Genomic DNA, 23,424 nt, shown 5'->3' on the forward strand with positions numbered 1-23,424 from the left:
AGTGACTCCAGTCAATAGGCATTGCCCTTGTCAGTAATCCTGGTCAGTGGGCAGTGCCCAGGACAGTGGCCCCGGACAGTGGGCAGTGCCCAGGACAGTGGCCCCGGACAGTGGGCAGTGCCCAGGACAGTGACCCCGGACAGTGGGCAGTGCCCAGGACAGTGACCCCAGACAGTGGGCAGTGCCCAGGACAGTGGGCAGTGCCCAGGACAGTGACCCCGGACAGTGGGCAGTGCCCGGGACAGTGACCCCGGGCAGTGCCCCGGACAGTGGGCAGTGCCCAGGACAGTGGGCAGTGCCCGGGGCAGTGACCCCGGACAGTGGGCAGTGCCCGGGACAGTGACCCCGGGCAGTGCCCCGGACAGTGGGCAGTGCCCGGGACAGTGGGCAGTGTCCGGGACAGTGACCCCGGACAGTGGGCAGTGCCCGGGACAGTGGGCAGTGTCCGGGACAGTGACCCCGGGCTGTGCCCCGGACAGTGGGCAGTGCCCGAGACAGTGGGCAGTGTCCGGGGACGGTGAGATTGTTCTCAAGCCTGTCATTAAGGATCTCCTTGTGTTGTTGATAATGTTGATTACTGGGGGAAGGTTCTGGAAGGAAAGAGCGATTGCAGTTACAGGTTTCGGTTAACAGTTGATCGGTCGCAGTGAGGCACACGTGGTGGGTAGTCAGTCGGTTAACAGGCGATTGAGGTGTTAACAGTGTGTGAGGTCTGAGGTTAATAAGTCAGGGCTCATTGAGAACAGAACCCAAGTTCTGCACATGGACTCAATCTATTGTCCAGGGCTCAGGAGGACATGGCCCTGAAAATGATTTCAGCAAAACGTATAGCCCTTAACTTGCAGCAAGTGGAGATGGATGGAACATTGTGGAGCACACTCTGTTCTGACACACTCTGTTCATCATCCTCGGGCAGCTGGGAGCTGCTGGAAGTCTGACCATCCTGTGGGGTAAATGGGAGGGTCGAGCTCTGGGGTTCAAACCCTCTCAGAGCGAGTGGTGGAGCTGGACTTCCACAAGTTCCACTTCCTGCGCAGCCGCTGTTTCTGCAGGAGCTCCTGTTCACGTTGGCGCTCTCTCAGTGCTCGGTGATAACGATCCTCAGCCTTGAGATACCAGACTGGGGGCCAGCGCCACTTCTCAAAGTGCTCCTGCTTATCTAGGAACACAACAACCAGGAGGAGCTTGAAGCAGCAATGTCAAACAAGACTGAATATACAACTCACAAACTTTATATAACACCAACCAACCAGCAAACTGTCTCCTCAACACAGTCACAGATTGGAGGGCACTCTCATAACCCACTATTCCCACATTCACACCAAAATATACTTCCAAAGTCGGGATGTCTTGCTGCAGTTATACAGGGCCTTGGGGAGAGCACAGCTGGAGGGTGGTGTGCAGGGTTGGTCTCCCCTAGCTATGAGAGGACAGACCTGCCATAGAGGGAGTGCAGGGGAGGGTCACTGGACTGATACTGAGGATGGGAGAAAGTGAGGCCTGCAGATGCTGGAGATTAGAGTCAAGATCAGAGTGGTGCTGGAAAAGCATAGGCCCTTCATCATCACTTGAAGAGCTCATGCCCGAAAGGTCGATTCTCCTGCTCCTCGGACGCTGCCTGACTGGCTGTGCTTTTCCAGCAACACACCTTTTGATGCTGAGGATGGCCTATGAGGAGGGATTGGTTCAACTGGCCCTGCATTTGTAGAGTATGATTTAAACTCTGTAACAGGGCTGGAGAGACCTGAGGCTGGGAGGATGTTTCCTCTGTTGGGGAGACTGGAACCACAGTCAGTCTCAGATATAGGGAAGCCCATGTCAGACTGAGATGAGGAAACAGGTCTTTACTCAAAGGGCAGTGAATGTGTGGAATTCTCTGCCATAGAAGGCTGAGGAGGACAAGTTACTGAATAAATTCAAGACAGAGATTAATCAATTCTTTTAGAAGCATCAAGGGGTATGAGGAGAATGGGAGATTACGATGCTAAGCTGTTAAGATAAAAGGTGGGTCATAATCATATTGAATGGCAGAGCTAGCTCAGAGGCTGAATGGATTACTCCTGCTCCTAGTCTCTGTGTTTCGTTCTGTTTGTAACCCATTGGGTATTTCATTCGATAAATTCTTCAAGGATTACTGTCCTTCTCTTCTTGGTTTGGTCCTTATGTCAGCCCTGGGAACGATAGACCACTGAGCCTTACTTCGGTTGTGGGTAAAATGGCGGAAAAGGACTATAAGAGATAGGATTTATAATCATTGAGAAAGGAATAAGTTGTTTAGGGTTAGTCAGCACAGTTTTGTGAAGGGTAGGTCGTGCCTCACAAACCTTATTGAGTTCTTTGAGAAAGTGACCAAACAGGTGGATGAGAGTAAACTGGTTGATGTGGTGTATATGGATTTCAGCGAGGCGTTCGATAAGGTTCCCCACAGTAGGCTATTGTACAAAATGTGGAGGAATGGGATTGTGGGATATATAGCAGTTTGGGTCAGTAATTGGCTTGCTGAAAGAAGACAGAGGGTGGTGGTTGATGGGAAATGTTCAGCCTGGAGTCCAGTTACTAGTGGTGTACCGCAAGGGTCGGTGTTGGGTCCACTGCTGTTTGTCATTTTTATAAACGACCTGGATGAGGGGGTAGAAGGGTGGGTTAGTAAATTTGCAGACGACACTAAGGTCGGTGGAGTTGTGGATAGTGACGAAGGATGTTGTAGGTTACAGAGAGACATAGATAAGCTGCAGAGCTGGGCTGAGAGGTGGCAAATGGAGTTTAATGGGGACAAGTGTGAGGTGATTCACTTTGGTCGGAGTAACCGGAATGCAAAGTACTGGGCTAATGGTAAGATTCTTGGTAGTGTAGATGGGCAGAGAGATCTCGGTGTCCATGTACACAGATCCCTGAAAGTTGCCACCCAGATTGACAGGGTTGTTAAGAAGGCACACAGTGTTTTAGCTTTTATTAATAGAGGGATCAAGTTCCGGCACCATGAGGTTATGCTACAGCTGTACAAAACTCTGGTGCGGCCGCACTTGGAGTATTGTGTACAGTTCTGGTCACCGCATTATAAGAAGGATGTGGGAGCTTTGGAAAGGGTGCAGAGGAGATTTACTAGGATGTTGCCTGGTATGGCGGGAAGGTCTTATGAGGAAAGGCTGAGGGACTTGAGGCTGTTTTTGTTAGAGAGAAGAAGGTTGAGAGGTGACTCAATAGAGACATATAAGATAATCAGAGGGTTAGATAGGGTGGACAGGGAGAGCCTTTTTCCAAGTATGGTGACAGTGAGCACAGGGGCCATAGCTTTAAATTGAGGGGTGATAGATATAGGACAGATGTCAGAGGTAGTTTCTTTACTCAGAGAGTAGTAAGGGTATTGTACGTCTTGTGTGTAACAGTAGTAGACTCGCCAACTTTAAGTGCATTTAAATGGTCATTGGATAAACATCTGGATAAGAATGGAACAGTGTAGGATAGATGGGCTTCAGATTGGTGTAACAAGTCGGTGTGACATCGAGGCCGAAGGGCCTGTACTGCGCTGGAATGGTCTATTCTATTCTATTCTAAATACGCCTCCAGATTTATTCCTGAACTTCTCTCTCTCTCTCTATTTGGCAATCTATAGTAGATGCCCAGCAGTGTGCCTCAAAAACCTCTCTCCACATCTATAACGCCCTGAGGTACAGAAACTCCAAATTACACAATTCTCTGACAGAAAACACATTCTCCTCACCTTTGTCTTAAAATTGAGGGTCACTCTTTTGGGACAATTCAAGCCCAACAGGAGACATCCTTCCCACGTGAACCTTGTCAAATCCAGTCCGGATGTTATTCACCTCAGTGTAGTCACCCCTCCCTCAGCACTCACTCTATTGGGATCAAGCTCAGTCTGTCTAAGCTTTTCCATAAACCAAACCCCTCATTCCAGATACCAATCTGATAAACCTCCTACAAACTCCGAACCTGAAATTGAAATTGAGACATCGCAACAGAATATCTCGAGAGAAGCTGTTCCCTCTCATAAAAAAATTGAGGAAGACAGGGAACAGATTTAAAAACCTGAGTAAAAGGTGCCAAACTGACACGAGGATATTGATTGAATTTTTAAAGGAAATAACAAGGAGCATTATGGGTAGAAGGGTGAGTCATAGTCATAGAGATGTACATCATGGAAACAGCCCCTTCGGCCCAACCCGTCCGTGCTAGCCCAGATATCCCATCCCAATCTAGTCCCACCTGCCAGCACCCGGCCCATATCCCTCCAAACCCTTCCTATTCATATACCCATCCATATACCCATCCATATACCCATCCATATACCCATCCATATACCCATCCATATACCCATCCTAAATGTTGCAAGTTTACAGAATAGTGGGAGGCCTGGATAAAGTGCGTGTGGAGAAGGTGTTTGGACCCAAGGGCACAGCCTCAGGGTGAAGGGACGGAGAGGAATTTCTCCAGCCTGAGGGTGGGGAATCTGTGGGACTCATTGCTGCAGAGGACAGGTCATTGAGTGTATTTAAGGTAAAGTTAGAGAGGTTCCTGATGAGTCAGGGGATCCAGCGCTATGGAGGGGGTAATGCAGGAGAATGGGGTTAAGAAACCTATCAGCCATGATCGAACGGCAGAGCAGAGCCGATGGGCTGAGTGGCCTGGGTAGACTCTTTGTCCCAGGAATAACTGATGGAGGTGACAGGCAAAGTCTGTTCCTCCACATTTGAACATCTCTGCTGGAATCGAGGCGACACACGCAGGGTTTCCAGTCTCCATGTGTCTAACAGCAGCTTCACTTCTGCCCCACGAGGCTGGGGTTGAAGATCACCTTTGACGGAGAGTTGGGTTATTTTAGTTAGGAGTTGTTTGTATCATTGCTCAGGATTTGTTTGAGGTGTTCTCTCCATCAGAGGCTGATGCTTACCCTGCCCCTGAAAAGGGTTCCACAACACTGTGACGTAGAGGGTGTTGGGGACATGTCATGCCTCGGAGACACTGTAGGAACCCGGAGATGGTGCTGTCAGGAATGAGCAGCAACTCCTTCCCTTTCTCAGTCCACTCCTCCTTCAGCTCTGGTTCTCCTCCTCCTCTGCTGTTGGATGCCTTCCCCTCCCTCCCTCGCTGGTGACGTCGTCTTTGTCCGGAATGCACAGCTTTCCTCTCCTTGTTCAAGAGGCTCCTGGATGGAGTCGTCATTCCCGTTGTCCCAGTCACTGAGTTTCCTGGTCATTCCCGTTGTCCCAGTCCTGGAGTTTCCGGGTCATTCCCGTTCTCCCAGTCACCGTGTTTCCTGATCATTCCCGTTGTCCCAGTCACGGAGTTTCCTGATCATTCCCGTTGTCCCAGTCCCGGTGTTTCCTGGTCATTCCCGTTGTCCCAGTCACGGAGTTTCCTGATCATTCCCGTTGTCCCAGTCCCGGTGTTTCCTGATCATTCCCGTTGTTTCCTGGTCATTCCCGTTGTCCCAATCACTGTGTTTCCTGATCATTCACGTTGTCCCAGTCCCGGTGTTTCCTGATCATTCCCGTTGTCCCAGTCCCGGTGTTTCCTGATTATTCCCGTTGTCCCAGTCACTGTGTTTCCTGATCATTCCCGTTGTCCCAGTCCCGGTGTTTCATGATCATTCCCGTTGTTTCCTGATCATTCCCGTTGTCCTAGTCACTGTGTTTCCTGATCATTCCCGTTGTCCCAGTCCCGTTGTTTCCTGGTCATTCCCGTTGTCCCAGTCACTGTGTTTCCTGATCATTCCCGTTGTCCCAGTCAAGGTGTTTCTTGATCATTCCCGTTGTCCCGGTCCCGGTGTTTCCTGATCGTTCCCGTTGTCCCGGTCACTGTGTTTCCTGATCGTTCCCGTTGTCCCAGTCACTGTGTTTCCTGGTCATTCCCGTTGTCCCAGTCACTGTGTTTCCTGATTATTCCCGTTGTCCCAGTCCCGGTGTTTCCTGATCATTCCCGTTGTCCCAGTCACTGTGTTTCCTGGTCATTCCCGTTGTCCCAGTCCCGGTGTTTCCTTATCATTCCCGTTGTCCCAGTCACTGTGTTTCCGATCATTCCTGTTGTCCCAGTCACTGTGTTTCCTGATTATTCCTGTTGTCCCAGTCCCGGTGTTTCCTGATCATTTCCGTTGTCCCAGTCACTGTGTTTCCTAGTCATTCCCATTGTCCCAGTCCCGGTGTTTCCTTATCATTCCCGTTGTCCCAGTCACTGTGTTTCCTGATCATTCCCGTTGTCTCAGTCCCGGTGTTTCCTTATCATTCCCGTTGCCCCAGTCCCGGTGTTTCCTGATCATTCCCGTTGTTCCAGTCACTGTGGTTCCTGGTCATTCCCATTGTCCCAGTCCCGGAGTTTCCTGATCATTCGCGTTGTCCCAGTCGCGGTGTTTCCTGATCATTCCCGTTGTCCCAGTCACTGTGTTTCCTGGTCATTCCCGTTGTCTCAGTCCCGGGGTTTCCTTATCATTCCCGTTGTCCCAGTCACTGTGTTTCCTGATTATTCCCGTTGTCCCAGTCCCGGTGTTTCCTGATTATTCCCATTGTCCCAGTCCCGGTGTTTCCTGATCATTCCCGTTGTTTCCTGGTCATTCCCGCTGTCCCAGTCACTGTGTTTCCTGATTATTCCCATTGTCCCAGTCCCGGTGTTTCCTGATTATTCCCATTGTCCCAGTCCCGGTGTTTCCTGATCATTCCCGGAGTTTCCTGATTATTCCCATTGTCCCAGTCCCGGTGTTTCCTGATCATTCCCGTTGTTTCCTGGTCATTCCCGCTGTCCCAGTCACTGTGTTTCCTGATTATTCCCGTTGTCCCAGTCCCGGTGTTTCCTGATTATTCCCATTGTCCCAGTCCCGGTGTTTCCTGATCATTCCCGTTGTTTCCTGGTCATTCCCGTTGTCCCAGTCCCGGAGTTTCCTGATCATTCCCGTTGTCCCAGTCCCGGTGTTTCCTTATCATTCCCATTGTCCCAGTCCCGGTGTTTCCTGATTATTCCCATTGTCCCAGTCCTGGTGTTTCCTGATCATTCCCGTTGTTTCCTGGTCATTCCCGCTGTCCCAGTCCCAGAGTCTCCTGGTCATTCCCGTTGTCCCAGTCACTGTGTATCATAGAACAATACAGCACAGAACAGGCCCTTCGGCCCTCGATGTTGCACCGACCTGTGAACTATTCTCAGCTTGTTCCCCTACACTATCCCATCATCATCCATGTGCTTATCCAAGTTTTGTTTAAATCTCCCTAATGTGGCTGAGTGAACTACATTGGCAGGCAGGGCATTCCACGCCCTTACCACTCTCTGCGTAAAGAACCTGCCTCTGACATCTGTCTTAAATCTCTCACCCCTCAATTTGTAGTTATGCTGACGTCATTATCCTAGGAAAAAGTCTTTCACTGTCTACCCTATCTAATCCTCTGATCATCTTGTATGTCTCTATTAAATCCCCCCTTAGCCTTCTTCTTTCCAATGAGAACAGACCCAAGTCTCTCAGTCTTTCCTCATTACACCTTCCCTCCAGACCAGGCAACATCCCGGTAAATTTCCTCTGCACCTTTTCCAATGTTTCCACGTCCTTCCCGACATATGGCGACCAGAACTGTACACAATATTCCAAGTGTGGCCGCACCAGCGTTTTGTATAGTTGTAGCATGATATTGCGGCTCCAGACCGCAATCCCTCTCCTAATAAAATCTAATACACCGTATGCCTTCTAAACAGCACTATCCACCTGGGTGGCAACTTTCAGGGATCTATGTACATGGACTCCAAGATCCCTCTGCCCATCCACACTACCAAGAATCTTTCCATCGACCCAGTACTCTGCCTTCCTGTTATTCTTCCCAAAGTGCATCACCTCACATTTAGCTGCATTGAACTCCATTTGCCAGCTCTCAGCCCAAATCTGCAGTTTATCCAAGTCCCCCTGCAACCTGTAACATTCTTCCAAACTGTCCACTACTCCACCGACTTTAGCGTTATCTGCAAATTTACTAATCCACCCACCTATGGCTGCGTCCAAGTCATTTATAAAAATGACAAACAGCAGTGGTCCCAAAACAGACCCTTGGGGCTCACCACTGGTAACTGGATTCCAGGCTGAATATTTTCCATCAATCACCACTCGCTGCCTTCTTTCAGAAAGCCAGTTTCTAATCCAAACTGCTAAATCACAGTCAATCCCATGCCTCTGCATTTTCTCCAACAGCCTACCATGTGGAACCTTATCAAATACTTTACTGAAGTCCATGTACACCACGTCAATTGCCCTGCCCTCATCTACATGCTTGGTCACCTTCTCAAAAAACTCAATGGGGTTTGTGAGACACGACCTGCTCTTGATGAAACCATGTTGACTATCTGAAATCAAATTGTTGCTTGCTAGATGATTATAAATTTTATCTCTTATAATCCTTTCCATACCTTTCCTACAACAGAGGTAAGGCTCACTGGTCTATAATTACCTGGGTCATCTCTACTGCCCTTCTTGAACAAGGGCACAACATTTGCAATCCTCCAGTCCTCAGGCACTAAACCTGTAGACAATGATGACTCAAATATCAAAGCCAAAGGTTGTGTTATCTCCTCCCAAGCTTCCCAGAGAATCCTCGGATAAATCCCATCTGGCCCAGGGGACTTATCCACTTTCACTCCTTCTAGGATTGATAACATTGGTGGGCGGCACGGTGGCACAGTGGTTAGCACTGCAGCCTCACAGCGCCAGAGACCCGGGTTCAATTCCCGCCTCAGGCGACTGACTGTGTGGAGTTTGCACGTTCTCCCCGTGTCTGCGTGGGTTTCCTCCGGGTGCTCCGGTTTCCTCCCACAGTCCAAAGATGTGCAGGTTAGGTGAATTGGCCATACTAAATTGCCCGTAGTGTTAGGTAAGGGGGTAAATGTAGGGGTATGGGTGGGTTGCGCTTCAGCGGGTCAGTGTGGACTTGTTGGGCTGAAGGGCCTGTTTCCACACTGTTAGTAATCTAATCTAAAAAAAAACTGTTCATAACTAACCTCGATCCTTTCTCGTCTAATATCTCGTAACTCATTCTTCTCCTCCACAATATTCTCCTTTTCCTGAGTAAACACTGATGAGAAATATTCGTTTAGCACCTCTCCGATCTCCGCAGGGTCCACACTCAACCTCCCACTTCTGTCTTTGACTGGCCCTATTCCTACCCTCATCACCCTTTTATTCCTCATCATTCCCAGTCATTTTTCCTGATCATTCCCGTTGTCCCAGTCATTTTTCCTGATCATTCCCATTGTCCCAGTCACTGTGTTTCCTGGTCATTCCCATTGTCCCAGTCCCGGAGTTTCCTGGTCATTCCCATTGTCCCAGTCACTGTGTTTCCTGATCATTCCCATTGTCCCAGGCCTGGAGATTCCTGGTCATTCCCGTTTTTCAGTCACTGTGTTTCCTGATCATTCCCGTTGTCCCAGTCACTGTGTTTCCTGGTCATTCCCGTTGTTTCCTGATCATTCCCGTTGTCCCAGTCGCGCTGTTTCCTGATCATTCCCGTTTTCCCAGTCCCGGAGTTTCCTGGTCATTCCCGTTGTCCCAGTCGCGGAGTTTCCTGATCATTCCCGTTGTCCCAGTCCCGGAGTTTCCTGGTCATTCCCGTTGTCCCAGTCATGGAGTTTCCTGATCATTCCCGTTGTCCCAGTCACTGAGTTTTCTGGTTATTCCCATTGTTTCCTGATCATTCCCGTTGTCCCAGTCCCGGAGTTTCCTGGTCATTCCCATTGTCCCAGTCGCGGTGTTTCGTGGTCATTCCCGTTGTCCCAGTCACTGTGTTTCCTGATCATTCCCGTTGTTTCCTGGTCATTCCCGCTGTCCCAGTCCCGGAGTCTCCTGGTCATTCCTGTTGTCCCAGTCCCGGAGTTTCCTGGTCATTCCTGTTGTCCCAGTCCTGGAGTCTCCTGGTCATTCCCGTTGTCCCAGTCCCGAGTCTCCTGGTCATTCCCGTTGTCCCAGTCCCGGAGTTTCCTGATCATTCCCATTGTCCCAGTCCCGGAGTCTCCTGGTCATTCCCGTTGTCCCAGTCCCGGAGTTTCCTGGTCATTCCTGTTGTCCCAGTCCTGGAGTCTCCTGATCATTCCCGTTGTCCCAGTCCCGAGTCTCCTGGTCATTCCCATTGTTCCAGTCCCGGAGTCTCCTGGTCATTCCCGTTGTCCCAGTCCCGGAGTCTCCTGGTCATTCCCATTGTTCCAGTCCCGGAGTCTCCTGGTCATTCCCGTTGTCCCAGTCCCGGAGTCTCCTGGTCATTCCCGTTGTTCCAGTCCCGAGTCTCCTGGTCATTCCCATTGTTCCAGTCCCGGAGTCTCCTGGTCATTCCCGTTGTCCCAGTCCCGAGTCTCCTGGTCATTCCCGTTGTCCCAGTCCCGGAGTTTCCTGATCATTCCCATTGTCCCAGTCCCGGAGTCTCCTGGTCATTCCCGTTGTCCCAGTCCCGGAGTTTCCTGGTCATTCCTGTTGTCCCAGTCCTGGAGTCTCCTGATCATTCCCGTTGTCCCAGTCCCGAGTCTCCTGGTCATTCCCATTGTTCCAGTCCCGGAGTCTCCTGGTCATTCCCATTGTTCCAGTCCCGGAGTCTCCTGGTCATTCCCGTTGTCCCAGTCCCGGAGTCTCCTGGTCATTCCCGTTGTCCCAGTCCCGGAGTCTCCTGGTCATTCCCGTTGTTCCAGTCCCGAGTCTCCTGGTCATTCCCATTGTTCCAGTCCCGGAGTCTCCTGGTCATTCCCGTTGTCCCAGTCCCGGAGTCTCCTGGTCATTCCCGTTGTCCCAGTCCCAGAGTCTCCTGGTCATTCCCATTGTCCCAGTCCCGGAGTTTCCTGGTCATTCCTGTTGTCCCAGTCCCGGAGTTTCCTGGTCTTGTAGCCAATGGGTTCCCCAATCCATGATTGTTCGGGTGATCGGTGAGGAACGTCACTAATGTGCTCGTCTCCTGAAGCCCCTTCCCATTAAGTTTGTTTCTGAGCTGTTTGTTCATCTTCAGCTGCACCTCGTGCCATGTGATAGTCATCGAGGGTGAGCAGAGTGAATCCTATCGTCATGGAGGAAGCTGCTGAAACACCCTCCTGTTCCTATTTGAAGAGTGAAACAACTGAGTCAAACTCCTTTAGCCTGAGCGCAAGCTCGAAGCTTTGTGCTTCCTGACCACAGCATCGTGCCCCTGTCATGTTTTGCTGTCCACATTCTGCAGGAGGAACATTCAACTGCCCTCACCTCGAAGGGAGGGGGGGGGGGGTACATGGGGAAGGTTGGGTGAGGGGGGGTTGGTACATGGGGAAGGGTGTGGGGGGGGTGGTACATGGGGAAGGGTGGGGGAGGGGGGTGGTACATGGGGAAGGGTGGGGGAGGGGAGGGTGGTACATGGGGAAGGGTGGGGGAGGGGGTGGTACATGGGGAAGGGTGTGGGGGGGGGTGGTACATGGGGAAGGGTGGGGGAGGGGGGTGGTACATGGGGAAGGGTGGGGGAGGGGAGGGTGGTACATGGGGAAGGGTGGGGGAGGGGGGTGGTACATGGGGAAGGGTGGGGAGGGGGGTGGTACATGGGGAAGGGTGGGGGAGGGGAGGGTGGTACATGGGGAAGGGTGGGGGAGGGGGGTGGTACATGGGGAAGGGTGGGGGAGGGGGGTGGTACATGGGGAAGGGTGGGGGAGGGGGGTGGTACATGGGGAAGGGTGGGGGAGGGGAGGGTGGTACATGGGGAAGGGTGGGGGAGGGGGGTGGTACATGGGGAAGGGTGGGTGAGGGGAGGGTGGTACATGGAGAAGGGTGGGTGAGGGGAGGGTGGTACATGGAGAAGGGTGGGGGAAGGGGGTGGTACATGGGGAAGGGTGGGGGAGGGGAGGGTGGTACATGGGGAAGGGTGGGGGAGGGGAGGGTGGTACATGGAGAAGGGTGGGGGAAGGGGGTGGTACATGGGGAAGGGTATGGGAGGGGGGGTGGTACATGGAGAAGGGTGGGTGAGGGGAGGGTGGTACATGGGGAAGGGTGGGTGAGGGGAGGGTGGTACATGGGGAAGGGTGGGGGAGGGGGGTGGTACATGGGGAAGGGTGGGGGAGGGGGGTGGTACCTGGGGAAGGGTGGGGGGGTGGTACATGGGGAAGGGTGGGGGAGGAGGGGGGGTACATGGGGAAGGGTGGGGGAGTGGGTGTGGTACGTGGGGAAGGGTGGGTGAGGGGGGGGTGGTACGTGGGGAAGGGTGTGGGAGGGGGGTGGTACATGGGGAAGGGAGGGGGGGTGGTACCTGGGGAAGGGTGGGGGAGTGGGGGGTGGTACCTGGGGAAGGGTGGGGGTGTGGGGTGGTACCTGGGGAAGGGTGGGGGGGTGGTACATGGGGAAGGGCGGGGGAGGGGTTGGTGGTACCTGGGGAAGGGTGGGGGAGGGGGTGGTGGTACCTGGGAAAGGGTGGGTGAGGGGGGGGTGGTAATGGGGAAGGGTGGGTGAGGGGGGGGTGGTACCTAGGGAAGGGTGGGGGAGGGGGGTGGTACATGGGGAAGGGTGGGTGAGGGGGGGGTGGTACCTAGGGAAGGGTGGGGAGGGGGGTGTGGTACATGGGGAAGGATGGGGGAGGGGAGTGGTACATGGGGAAGGGTGGGGGAGGGGGGTGGTACATGGGGAAGGGTGGGGGAGGTGGGGTGGTTGGGGAAGGGTGGGGGAGTGGGGGTGGTACCTGGGGAAGGGTGGGGGAGGGGGGTGGTACATGGGGAAGGGTGTGGGAGGGGGGGTGGTACATGGAGAAGGGTGGGTGAGGGGAGGGTGGTACATGGGGAAGGGTGGGTGAGGGGAGGGTGGTACATGGGGAAGGGTGGGGGAGGAGGGTGGTACCTGGGGAAGGGTGGGGGGGTGGTACATGGGGAAGGGTGGGGGAGGAGGTGTGGTACGTGGGGAAGGGAGGGGGGGGGTGGTACCTGGGGAAGGGTGGGTGAGGGGGGGGGTGGTACCTAGGGAAGGGTGGGGGAGGGGGGTGGTACATGGGGAAGGGTGGGGGAGGGGGTGGTACATGGGGAAGGGTGGGGGAGGGGGGTGGTACCTAGGGAAGGGTGGGGGAGGGGGTGGTGGTACCTGGGGAAGGGTGGGGGAGGGGGGTGGTACATGGGGAAGGGTGGGGGGGTGGTACATGGGGAAGGGTGGGGAGGGGGCAGTGATACTTGGGGAAGGGTGGGGAGGGGGGTTGGTACATGGGGAAGGGTGGGGGAGGGGGGTGGTACCTGGGGAAGGGTGGGGGAGGGGGGGTGGTACCTGGGGAAGGGTGGGGGAGGGGGGTTGGTACATGGGAGGGTGGGGGAGTGGGGGGTGGTACCTGGGAGGGTGGGGGAGTGGGGGGTGGTACCTGGGAGGGTGGGGGAGTGGGGGGTGGTACCTGGGCAAGGGTGGGGGAGTGGGGGGTGGTACCTGGGGAGGGGTGGGTGAGGGGGGGGTACATGGGGAAGGGTGGGGGAGGGGGGTGGTACATGGGGAAGGGTGGGTGAGGGAGGGTGGTACATGGGGAAGGGTGGGGGAGGGGGTGGTACCTGGGGAAGGGTGGGGGAGGGGGGGTGGTACCTGGGGAAGGGTGGGGGAGGGGGGTTGGTACATGGGGAAGGGTGGGGGAGTTGGGGTGGTACCTGGGGAAGGGTGGGGGAGGGGGGTGGTACCTGGGGAAGGGTGGGGGAGTTGGGGTGGTACCTGGGGAAGGGTGGGGGAGGGGGGTGGTACCTGGGCAAGGGTGGGGGAGTGGGGGGTGGTACCTGGGCAAGGGTGGGGGAGTGGGGGGTGGTACCTGGGGAGGGGTGGGGGAGTGGGGGGTGGTACCTGGGGAGGGGTGGGGGAGTGGGGGGTGGTACCTGGGGAGGGGTGGGGGAGTGGGGGGTGGTACCTGGGGAGGGGTGGGTGAGGGGGTGGTACATGGGGAAGGGTGGGGGAGGGGGGTGGTACATGGGGAAGGGTGGGTGAGGGGGGTGGTACCTGGGGAAGGGTGGGGGAGTTGGGGTGGTACCTGGGGACGGGTGGGGGAGGGGGGTGGTACCTGGGGAAGGGTGGGGGAGGGGGGTGGTACCTGGGGAAGGGTGGGGGAGTGGGTGTGGTACCTGGGGAAGGGTGGAGGGGGGGGTGGTACCTGAGGAAGGGTAGGGGGGGTGGTACCTATGGAAGGGTGGGGGAGGGGGTGGTACATGGGGAAGGGTGACGGAGGGGGGGTGGTACATGGGGTAGGGTGGGGAAGGGGGGGTGGTACATGGGGAAGGGTGGGGGAGTGGTGGTACATGAGGAAGGGTGGGGGAGGGGGGTGGTACCTGGGGAAGGGTGAGTTGGGGGGTGGTGGTACATGGGGAAGGGGGGGGTTTACATGGGGAAGGGTGGAGTGGTACATGGGGAAGGGTGGGGGAGGGGGGGTGTTACATGGGGAAGGGTGGGGGAGGGGCTGTTACATGGGGAAGGGTGGGGGAGTGGGGGGTGGTACCTGGGGAAGGGTGGTACATGGGGAAGGGTGGGGGAGGGGGGGGTTACATGGGGAAGGGTGGGGGTGGGGTTTGTGGTGCATGGGGAAGGGTGGGGGAGGGGGGGTGTTACATGGCGAAGGGTGGGGGAGGGGGTTGTGGTACATGGGGAAGGGTGGGGGAGGGGGGGTGGTACCTGGGGAAGGGTGGGGGAGGGGGGGTGGTACCTGGGGAAGGTTGGGGGAGGGGGGGTGGTACATGGGGAAGGGTGGGGGAGGGGGAAGGGTGGGGGGGGTACATGGGGAAGTGTGGGGGAGGGGGGGTGTTACATGGGGAAGGGTGAGAGAGGGGGTTGTGGTACATGGGGAAGAGTGATACATGTGGAAGGGTGGGGGAGTGGGGGGTGGTACATGGGGAAGGGGGGGGTGTTACATGGGGAAGGGTGGGGGAGGGGGGTGGGACATGGGGAAGGGTGGGGGTACCTGGGGAAGGGTGGGGGAGGGGGGGGGTGTTACATGGGGAAGGGTGGGGGAGGGGGGTGGGGCATGGGGAAGGGTGGGGTAGGGGGGGTGGTACATGGGGAAGTGTGGGGGAGGGGGGGTGGTACCTGGGGAAGGGTGGGGGAGGGGGGTGGGGCATGGGGAAGGGTGCGGTAGGGGGGGTGGTACATGGGGAAGGGTGGGGGAGGGGGGGTGGTACATAGGGAAGGGTGGGGGAGGGGGGGTGGTACCTGGGGAAGGGTGGGGGAGTGGGGTGGTACCTGGGGAAGGGTGGGGGGGGTGTTACATGGGGAAGGGTGGGGGAGGGGGGTGGGGCATGGGGAAGGGTGGGGTAGGGGGGTGGTACATGGGGAAGGGTGGGGGAGGGGGTGGGCATGGGGAAGGGTGGGGTAGGGGGGTGGTACATGGGGAAGGGTGGGGGAGGGGGGGTGGTACCTGGGGAAGTGTGGGGGAGGGGGTGGGACATGGGGAAGGGTGGGGGAGGGGGGGGTGGGACATGGGGAAGGGTGGGGGTGGGGGGGTGGGACATGGGGAAGGGTGGGGGTGGGGGGGTGGTACATGGGGAAGGGTGGGGGAGGGGGTGAGGACAGTTCGGGTCTATGTTTCAGGAAGACATGGAGAGCCCTGAGACCGTCCTGGTGGGGGATGGGGAAGAGGAGATGCCTTCAGCCGACTCACTGGACATTGTGAAGCTGATGGGGAATTGCAGGTTTAGTGGATCACAATGGCCTGATGTGCCATAGTGGGGTCATGCTCCAGGGGGAGATAGGAGGAGGGTATCTGAGAGCTGGTGTTCAGTTCCTGTCAGTCAGTACACCAGACTACAACAGCACCACCCTTATCAGCTTAATAACAAAGTCAGGGTGGGATCTGAGGCCGGAGAGAGGGGTCCAAGTGTAGGGAGAGTGTTGGAGCTGGGTGAAGGAGCATCTAGGGGATGGGGAGAGGAGAGGAGAGGATTGTCATTCTTGTAAACTTTCTCTGGACCCTCTCAGAGTCCAGCACATCCTTCCTTAGATACAGCTCAAAACTGCTCGCAATATTCCGAATATGATCTGACCAGAGCCTTAAACAGCCTCAGCAGTACATCTCTACTCTAGTATTCTAGCCCTCTTGAAATGAATACTAATATTTGCCTTCCTTAACTGCATGTTAACCTGAAGAGAATCTGATCTGGGATTCCCTAACTCCCTTTGTACTTCAGATTTCTTAGTCCTTTCCTCATTACAAAAACAGTCAACGCCTCTATTCTTCTGACCAAAGTCTATTACCTCACACTTTCCCACATTATATTCCATCTGGCACTTATTTGCCTCTTCCCTCTCCAAGTCCTCTTGCAGCTTCCCACTTCCTCATTACAACCTGTCCCTCCAACTATCTTTGTGTCATCTGAAAACTTACCAACAGAGCATTCCATTCTCAGGACAGACCCATGATGTTGATAGTGAGAGATTCAGTGATGGTCAAAGTTTGTGAGAAGATTTGTAGGTCGGGTGCTCGTTGTTGTGGTTCTGTTCGCCGAGCTGGGAATTTGTGTTGCAGATGTTTCGCCCCCTGTCTAGGTGACATCCTCAGTGCTTGGGAGCCTCCTGTGAAGCGCTTCTGTGATCTTTCCTCCGCCATTTGTAGTGGATTGAATCTGCCGCTTCCGGTTGTCAGTTTCAGCTGTCCGCTGCAATGGCAGGTGTATTGGGTCCAGGTCGATGTGTTTGTTGATAGAGTCTGTGGATGAGTGCCATGCCTCTAGGAATTCCCTGGCTGTTCTCTGTTTGGCTTGTCCTATAATAGTAGTGTTGTCCTGGTCGAACTCATGTTGCTTGTCATCTGAGTGTGTGGCTACTAAGGATAGCTGGTCGTGCCGTTCGTGATGGTAATACCATTGAATATCAAGAGGTGGTTTGTCTGTCAGCTATGTGTCATAGCCTGTCGTTAGTGTGGCACGAATGTTACTTGTCTCTTGTCAGCCCACGGTTAACTGTCTGGTTACTGTCCAGATCTTGTTGTATTTGAACATGGTCTGCTTGAATATCTGAGGAGTGGTGAATGGTGCTGAACACTGTATACTCACCGGTGACCATTCCCCACGTCTGACCTTGTGGTGGAGGGAGGGTCATTGATGAAGCAGCTGAAGATGGTTGGGCCTCGGACACTCCCCTGAAGAACCCCTGCAGAGATGTCCTGGAGCTGAGATGACTGACCCTCCACAACCACAACCACCTTCCTCTGTGCCAGGTTTGACTCTAACCAGGGGAGTGTTTGCCCCTGATACCCACTGAGTCCAGTTTTGCCCGGGCTCCTTGATGTCACACTCAGTCGGATACAGCCTCGATGTCAGGGCTGTCCCTCTCCCCTCCCCTCTGGAATCCAGCTCTTTTGTCCATGTTTGACCCAAGGCTGTAATGAGGTCAGGAGCTGAGTGACCCTGGGGGGACCCAAACTGGGTGTCACTGAGCAGGTGCTGCTTGGTAGCTCTGTTACTGACCCCTTCCATCACTTTACTGATGATGGAGAGTAGACTGATTGGGCAGTAACCAACCAGGTTGGATCTGTCCTGCTTTTTATGCAATTTCCCACATTATTGGATATTGTCAGTATTTTAGATTTGATAATAATTTAATGAACACTTATTGGGACTGAATTCTAATTTCATCTTTGATCAATTGACTTTAAATTTCATCTGTGCATTAGATGCAGAGTATCTATTTTCTGGGTTACTCGCCCAGTGACATTCCCCATTGCTCCCTCAGATTAGGATCTGTAGGATGTGGAATCTACTTGAGAGAACTTGGTGATTTTAGCTGAAGAGGAAGATTGAGCAGTGTTATGGTCAGAATGGAGGCACATGGAAACTGATAGCCTCCTCACTTAGAGAGGCGATACAAACACGATGGGTTCAATGGCTTGGACAGTTCTGTGATTCTGTGAACAATTTGTTAACCTTTAATCGAATGTGTTTGTGGCGGTTTTAGGTGGTCTGCAAGTTTTCTGGATTCTGGAGATGTGTGTCAGGCAAGCCAAATCCAAATCCAAACCCAAACCCAACCCTTGCTCTACCTGGAGACATGTGTCTCATCTCCTTAGGGAACTTGCGGCAGATGCTGTTGTAGTTTGTACAGATGTGATGGAGACACCAGTCAGCAAGCTGTCGAGCACTGTGCAACTAAAAGAAAAGAATGTGAATGAAAAGCTTGAATAATGAAGCCAAGACAGAAGAGTCATCCCATGCTTGAAATGTTAACTCTGTTTCTCTCTCCACAGATGCTGCCAAACCTGCTGAGTTTCTCCAGCATTCTCAGTTTTTATTTCAAATTTCCAGCATTCATAGAAATTGGCTTTAATTATACCAGCTATCGGAACCTGGATAAACAGTATACCAACGGGATCCTGACAGTATGCAGACAGTATAACAACAGTATACAAATAATATACTGACAGTATATGGACATTATACTGACAGTATATAGACAGCATACAGACAGTACATAGATGGTATACTCAATAGTACTGACAGTATACAAATGGTATACTGATAGTATATATAAATACATAGATGGTATACAGACAGTGTACCAACAGTATAGAGACAGTATACCTGACAGAATACAAACAGTATATAGATGGTATACTGACAGTACAGTGACAGTATATAGACGGTACACCAACAGTATACAGACAGTATACAGATGGTATACTGACAGTATCTAGATAGGATACCGACAGTATGTAGACAGTCTACTAACAGTTTATGGACAGTATACTGACGATATACAGACAGTATATGGATGGTGTACTGATAGTATATAGACAACATATAGGCTGTATACAGACAGTAGATAGACAGTATACAGACAGTATATACATGGTATACTGACAGTACATGGATGGTATACTGACAGTATATAACCAAATACAGACAGTATATGGATAATATACTGATAATATACAGACAGTATATAGATTTTATACTGACAGTATATGGATGGTATACTGACAGTATGTAGATGGTATACTGACAGTATATAGACAATATATAGAAAGTATACTGACGGCATACCAACAATATTTGAATGGTATACTGACAGTACACAGACAGTATATAGATGGTACACTGACAGTATACAGATAGTATATAGATGGTATATGGATGGTATTTTGACAGTGTACAGACAGTATATAAATGGTATACTGACAGTATATAGACAGTACATAGTTGGTATACTTACAGTATATAGATGGTTTACTGACAGCATATGGATGATATGCCGACAGTATGCAGACAGTATATAAATGGTATACTGACAGTATATGGAATGTATACTGACAGTATACAGACAGCACATAGATGGTATACTGACAATATACAGACCGTAAATAGATGGCTTATTGACAGTATATGGATGGTATACTGACAATATACAAACAGTATTTAAATGATATATTGATAATATACAGACAGTATATAGATTTTATACTGACAGTATATGGATGGTATACTGACAGTATACAGACAGTATGTAGGTGGTATACTGACAGTATACAGACAGTATATGGATGGTATACTGACAGTATATAGATGGTATACTGACAGTAAATGGATGGTATACTGACAGTATACAGACAGTATATAGATGGTATACTGACAGTATATAGATGGTATACTGACAGTAAATGGATGATATACTGACAGTATACAGACAGTATATGGATGGTATACTGACAGTATACAGACAGTATATAGATGATATACTGACAATATACAGACAAAATATAGGTGGTATACTGACAGTATACAGACAGTATATAGATTATATACTGACAGTAAATGGATGGCATACTGACAGCGTACAGACAGTATATAGATGATGTACTGACAATATATAGACAGTATATAGGTGGTATACTGACAGTATACAGACAGTATATAGATGATATACTGACAGTATATAGATGGTATACTGACAGTATATGGATGATATACCGATAGTGCACAGACAGTATATAAATGGTATACTGACATAATATGGACCATATACGGACAGTACACAGTCAGTACATAGATAGTAGACTGACAGTATATGGACTGTATACAGACAGTATAAAGATGGTATACTGACAGTATATGGACCATATACTGACAGTGTACAGACAGTATATGGATGATATACTGACAATATACAGACAGTATATAGGTGGTATACTGACTGTATATGGATGGTATACTGACAGTATACAGACAGTATAGAGATGGTATACTGACAGGATATGGATGGTATACTGACAGTATACAGACAGTATATAGATGATAAACTGACAATATACAGACAGTATATGGATGGTATACTGACAGCACATAGATGGTATACTGACAGTATACAGGCAGTATATGGATGGTATACTGCCAGTATATGGATAGTATACTGACAGTATACAGACAGTATATGGATGGTATACTGACAGTATATAGATGGTATACAGACTGTATATGGATGGTATACTGACAGTGTACAGACACTATATAGATGGTATACTGACAGGATATGGATGGTATACTGACAGTATACAGAGAGTATATAGATGGTATACTGACAGGATATGGATGGTATACTGACAGTATACAGACAGTATATGGATGATATACTGACAATATACAGACAGTATATGGATGGTATACTGACAGTGTACAGACAGTATATAGATGGTATACTGACAGGATATGGATGGTATACTGACAGTATACAGAGAGTATATAGATGGTATACTGACAGGATATGGATGGTATACTGACAGTATATAGATGATATACTGACAATATACAGACAGTATATGGATAGTATACTGACAGTACATAGATGGTATACTGAGAGAATATGGATGATATACTGACAGTATACAGACAGTATATAGATGATATACTGATAATATACAGACAGTATATAGATGGTATACCTGCAGTATGCAGCCAGTATATGGATGATATACTGACATTATACAGATGGTATACTGACAGTATATAGATGGTATACAGACAGTATATAGATGGTATACTGACAGTATATGGATGGTATACTGACAGTATACAGACAGTATATGGATGATATACTGACAATATACAGACAGTATATGGATGTTATACTGACAGTATACAGACAGTATATGGATGTTATACTGACAGTATACAGACAGTATATGGATGTTATACTGACAGTATACAGACAGTATATGGATGTTATACTGACAGTATACAGACAGTATATGGATGTTATACTGACAGTATACAGACAGTATATGGATGTTATACTGACAGTATACAGACAGTATATGGATGTTATACTGACAGTATACAGACAGTATATGGATGGTATTCTGACAGTTTGTAAACATCGCTGCCCTATGGCTCTGGTGTAACACCCTGAGTCCAGTATTTTACCGTTACCCCTCGATTAAGCAGCATTCAATCAAAATTTCAACACTTTGAGTTTAATTAACAGCTGGACATGTGGAACTTTATTACGGACTTTTTCAAAGTACAGCTCGACACTGGCAAATGCACAATACAATCTGCAATAAAAAGAGAAAATGCTGGGGAACATCAGCCGGTCGGACAGAATCTGTGGAGAGAGAAACAAAGATAAGATTTCAGGTCAATGACTTTTTGTCAGGAATGGGAAATGTTCAAAATGCAATGTTAGCAGAAAGTGAGTTGAAAAGGGCAGGTTTGTGATTTAATAGAGAAAAGGAGAGTAAGGGGAAAAAAGGGAGGGAGGCCGAAGGCAAGCAGACTGGGACAAGGAAATAAACAGCATGTAGCAGAATAAATAACCAACCAAAAACTAACAGCACAAGAATAAAAGAGACAAAATGGAAACCATTCAAAGGAGGAGAAGGAAACAAAGTGGAGCTAGATGGCAACCACAGTCTGAAACGGTTACATTTGATGGTGAGGACAGGGAGAGATTTGGTGTGGATGACTCGGGAGTCAGGGTGACAAGTTCAACATACACTTTGGGGTCAATTTCTCACAGCAGCACGTCCAGGAGTCAGCCAAAAACCAGGCAATCCCACACTTGGTAATCAGGATATCAGAACATAAGAAATGTTAGAGGAAGAGCAGAGTGGGTCAAAGGTTAGAGGGTTAAAGAAAAGTAATGATTAGGGTATGCTGGTTAAAGTGAGCTGAGAAATGTGTTTCAGGGATAAGTCAGCAGAGATGGACTGGTATACATTTAAGGAGATATTTCAGGATACTCAGCAAAGAGATATTCCAGTAAGAAAGTAAAATTTGAGGGGAAGAATACAGCAAGTGTAGCTAACTAGAGAATGTAAAGAATCTACAATACTGCAACTGCACGTCAGATAGTTGGACAGAATAGAAAGCACACCAAAAGTGACTCACAGATACACAGAATATCAGAGCAGGAACTGCCCTTTTCACCCACCAAGCCTTATCCCTCATTGAATATGAACATGGCTGATCATCTCAGACAGTACCTTCTCTGCTTCCTCCCCATATATCCTTTGAGTTGTTCCAAAGAACTATACCTACATCCGTCCTGAAAATCGTCCATGTTTTAGCCTCAACAGTTTCCTGTGATAGTGAGTTCCACAGTTTCGCCACCCTCTGGGTGAAGAGATTTCTCCTCATCTCAGCCCGAAATGACCCACCCTGTATCTTTAGATACTGACCCCTGGTTCTGGACTCCTAGGTCATCCATAACACCATCAGACACAGGAACAGAATGAGGCCACTCACCCCATTGGGTCTGCTCTGCCGTTCGATCATGACTGATAGGTTTCGTAACCCCATTCTCCTGCCTTCTCCCCCATAGCCCTTGATCCCCTTACTCATCAGGAACCTCTCTAACTTCACCTTAAATACACTCAATGACCTGTCCTCTACATCAATGAGTCCCACAGATTCCCCACCCTGTGGCTGGAGAAATTCCTCTCCGTCCCTTCACCCAGAGGCTGTGCCCTTGGGTCCGAGTCTCTTGTTCGGATGGAAACACCTTGTTCACACCATCCACTTTATCCAGGCCCCTCAGGATTCTGTAAGCTTCAATCAGATTGCCCCATATCCTTCTAAACTCCATCGAATACAGACCCACAGTCCTCGACTGACAAGCTCTTCACTCCCAGGGTCATTCAGGTGAACCTCCTCTGGACCTTCTCCAGTGCCAGGACATCCTTCCTTAAGATATGGGGCCGGAAACAGCTCACAATATTACAAACATGGTCTGACCAGAGCCTTATACTGCCTCAGCAGTACATCCCGATGTTGTACCACTTGTATCCTAGCACTTTCTAAATGAAGGTTAACATTACATCTGCTTTCCTAACTGCCAACTGAACCTGCATGTTGACCTTTAGAGAATCCTGACCTCGGACTCCCAAATCCCTTTCTGCTTCAGATTTCCGAAGGCTTTTCCCACTTAGAAAATAGTCTGTGGTTTTGTTTTTCCAACAAAGTGCATAACCTGATATTTCCCCAGTCACTATCCTGCCCATCACCCAGTCTGTACATGTCCTGCTGCAG

The 23,424-nt window shown here is 50.8% G+C and overlaps 1 protein-coding gene across 6 annotated transcripts in view; it reads right to left on the bottom strand.

Moving 5' to 3' along the window:
• Positions 1 to 242: 242 nt before the first annotated feature.
• LOC122543814 (rho-related BTB domain-containing protein 1) overlaps positions 243 to 23,424 on the bottom strand; it is a 374,953-nt gene continuing 351,771 nt past the window's right edge. For 2 of the 6 annotated variants that reach the window (XM_087992354.1, XM_087992374.1), the window contains exons 8-9: positions 17,946 to 18,051; positions 243 to 1,159 (exon numbers count right to left, since the gene is read on the bottom strand). In XM_087992354.1, coding sequence (XP_087848480.1) covers positions 978 to 1,159; positions 17,946 to 18,051 — 288 coding nt within the window. In that variant the 3' untranslated portion in view covers positions 243 to 977. Of the gene's footprint in view, positions 1,160 to 17,938; positions 18,052 to 23,424 lie in introns of those variants that run through there. The other 4 variants (XM_087992348.1, XR_015758733.1, XM_087992360.1 and 1 more) reach the window with 4 other exon arrangements.

The sequence above is a fragment of the Chiloscyllium plagiosum genome, unplaced genomic scaffold (assembly GCF_037043375.1).
Source record: "Chiloscyllium plagiosum isolate Xiang-an unplaced genomic scaffold, Cpla_swu_hap1 HiC_scaffold_1, whole genome shotgun sequence".
Lineage (NCBI taxonomy): Eukaryota > Metazoa > Chordata > Chondrichthyes > Orectolobiformes > Hemiscylliidae > Chiloscyllium > Chiloscyllium plagiosum.